The sequence below is a fragment of the Vicia villosa genome, linkage group LG6 (genome assembly GCF_029867415.1).
Source record: "Vicia villosa cultivar HV-30 ecotype Madison, WI linkage group LG6, Vvil1.0, whole genome shotgun sequence".
NCBI lineage: Eukaryota > Viridiplantae > Streptophyta > Magnoliopsida > Fabales > Fabaceae > Vicia > Vicia villosa.
In genome coordinates this window covers 109,474,416-109,477,431 of record NC_081185.1, presented here as the reverse complement: position 1 = coordinate 109,477,431, position 3,016 = coordinate 109,474,416, and the positions used below count along the sequence as shown (strand labels likewise).

Below are 3,016 nucleotides of genomic sequence, written 5' to 3'. Positions count from 1 at the left end.
TACGGATTTATAAGTATTAATAATAAAGCTAATACGAATTTATAACTATCAACAACTTGTTTACAAATAAACACTGCTATCAGGATTTGAACCCTAGACCAACTAGCAATTGCCAGCTAAGCTACCCCAACCACTTCACTAATTTTACTTACTTAATTTGTGCTTAGACTATTTTACATACTTCAAAATTGTATAAATCTCAACTCTAGTCCTTAGGTAAAAACTCAATCATGATATTCCCTATAATAACCTCACCTATACCTCCCTTAGGCACCAAAGTAACCACAACATCATCATCTTCATCACCTTCCAAATTCTCCAATACTTTTGACACCCCTACCTTAAAACATGTACTTATTCTTCTACTCTTATGACCATTCTCCAAACTAACAAAACTTCCCACAAATTCAGTTTCATCATGTTCACTCAACTTATCTTCATCATCATTAACATGAACATCAAATTTTATATATTGATCACTTTCAAATTCAATCCCTTCCATCACCAAAACCTCTTCCTCATTCTCTTTCTCCAACTCACTCCTCAACTTCCTAGGCCTCTTCACAATGACACTTTTTATTGAATCCAAAACTATAGGAAAATTCTCTCTCTCCTTTGAACTCAAAACTTTAGCTCTTTTAGCTTCTCTTTGTTCCTTACTCATTCTTTTTGATGTAGGTTGAAAATTAAGCCATGGAAGATCAACATCTTGATAAACATAACCTAGTTTTTTTGTATCAAGACAATCTCTTACCTTAACTCGAACAAGAGTTGCATTTTCATTGTAGAAGAAAAAACTAGAATCTAACCAATCTTCATCATCACTATAGTCTCTTCTTCCTTGTCCCAATTTTTTCCATATGACCCACATTCTATCTATGTTGGAATGATGAGGATAAAATATAGGATCTCTAGCAGCTGTATAGAATGTTCCCATGTCTTCACGATTTGGAGTATCAGCAGCACCAACCCATTTGTGGACCGTGTTATGAGGTGCATTTTCAATTGAACCAATACCTATTACAAGAAAAAATGTAGAAAGTTTTGATAAGTGACCATAAAAATAGTATATAATAAATACAACTAGGGCCGTGTCTCATGGAGACCCGTGTAGATTAACTACGGTTTAACTATGACAAAATAAATAAAAGTTATATTTAACTATGATTTAGCCGTGACAAATATTTTATGAGATGTTGTTTAATCAAGACTAAATTTTAGATACTGTGCGGCAGCCCTCTTGCACGCCCTAAAAGACAGTCATGGGCGAAGCTACAGCCCCGCGAACCCGGGCACGCGCTCGGGCTCAATCCATCCTTTCGGTTTATACTCTCCACCTAATAGTCGATTTTTAGATAATATCAGGAGAAAAATTAATAATTTTTAGACAAAATTAGGAACAAAATTAGTAAAAATATGGTGTGAAATTTTTGAATAAAATGAAGCGCAAATTTTTTAGATAAAATTAGTAAAAATATGGTGTAAAATTAATAAAAACATAGTAAAAATTTTGCCCAGACTCCATAAAATTTCTTTCTCCGCCACTGAACATATTGTATTAAACATATTTAATGATTCAATACCTGGATGTGACTCATCTCCATGTCTAAGAGGACTTCCCATGAATAATTCTTTAGTAGAAGCTAAAACCATTTGTTTATACATAGCAGCAATGTTGAGAGAAATTTGTTTTTGAGAAGAGACAAAATTCTCATCTCCAATGAATTGAAGATCTACAATATGTGGTGAAATGTGGTTCATGTCTCTTAGTTTATGATAAAGTGAAGAATTCATGTGTGTGAAATAGGGTGGGATTTGCATGCCATCTATAGTATCCCAACTCCAAAAGGGTAGAGCAAAATTTGGGTCACCAATTAAATTACCTAAGATTCTCTCAAAAAAATAAAGGTACCAACGGTGGAAAGGAAAAAAGAACCATGATCTATGAATATCAATTTTTAGATTCTCAAAAGGGTATTGTTGATGATAAGCACCATTACAATAAGCACAATGGACTTTAGCTTGTTGATAGAAACTACGTGGATCATCTTTAGGTAATGCTTTCATGAGAGCTATGCCTTTTTCAAATTTGGCTATAAACTCTTCATCAACTAAATGACATGGTTTTCTAACTCTAAGAGGAAAATTTGAAGATGCATCATAGTCTTTGAATTCAAATTCTTTGAACTTAAATGGTGATTGCATAGGAGGACAGCAATTGTTGCGTGTTATTGCGTGACGGGGTAAATCCGTGGGAAAACACTTGCTTGTATCGAGAGAAATAAGACGGTTTTTGAAAGTTTCTAGAGAATCTGGGAGCAACAACGGAGTAATAGAATATGAATTTTCAATGTTTTTTAAATCAATGAAAGCATATCGACTATTCAACCGCTTTAGAAAGGGTTTGAAGCTTTGTTGCAATAGATATTATATATTAATATCTATTATATTAATATATAATAGATATTATATATTAATATCTATTATCAATTAAAATTAAATTAAAATAATTAATATTTAAACTTTTTTTTTAAATTTAATAATTTATTTATTTTTTCTAATTTTCTATTCTTAATTTTTTTTCTTGCAAGTAATAAATAAGAGATGTAAAAATAGTTATTTTTTAAAAAAATAAAATTATAAAAAAATTTAAAAATGCAATAAATACACTAAACACACAACACACTAAAAAAGAAACACACAAAAAATGAAACACACATAATTTAATTAGTACAATAGACTCGGCTCACAAACAATTTATTTAATTATGAAATATTCCGAACTTTTCCCATATGTGTTTGACTAGATCTGCTTGCAATTCGTGATGTACATTTGAATCACGCATCACAGATCTAGCACGCACGTGATTCGCAAATGCAGGTAGCACCTCGGTCGAGAATGACTCCGGTGTACTAGACTCACTTGCTTCAGGGTGTTAAAAGGGTTATTGTTGGGATCCATTTCACTACAAGGATGTTTAGAGCTACAAACAATGATTTTTTTAAGGCTAAATAGA

At 32.0% G+C, this 3,016-nt stretch overlaps 1 protein-coding gene across 1 annotated transcript; it reads right to left on the bottom strand.

The window, feature by feature from the left end:
• Nucleotides 1–205: 205 nt before the first annotated feature.
• On the bottom strand, nt 206–2,205 carry LOC131614329 (polyphenol oxidase, chloroplastic-like). Its single transcript, XM_058885928.1, has 2 exons — nt 1,584–2,205; nt 206–1,017 (listed from the first exon to the last, which is right to left on the bottom strand). Exons 1-2 carry the CDS (start codon nt 2,203–2,205, stop codon nt 206–208), a joined length of 1,434 nt encoding a protein of 477 aa, XP_058741911.1.
• Between the last annotated feature and the right edge of the window lie 811 nt (nt 2,206–3,016).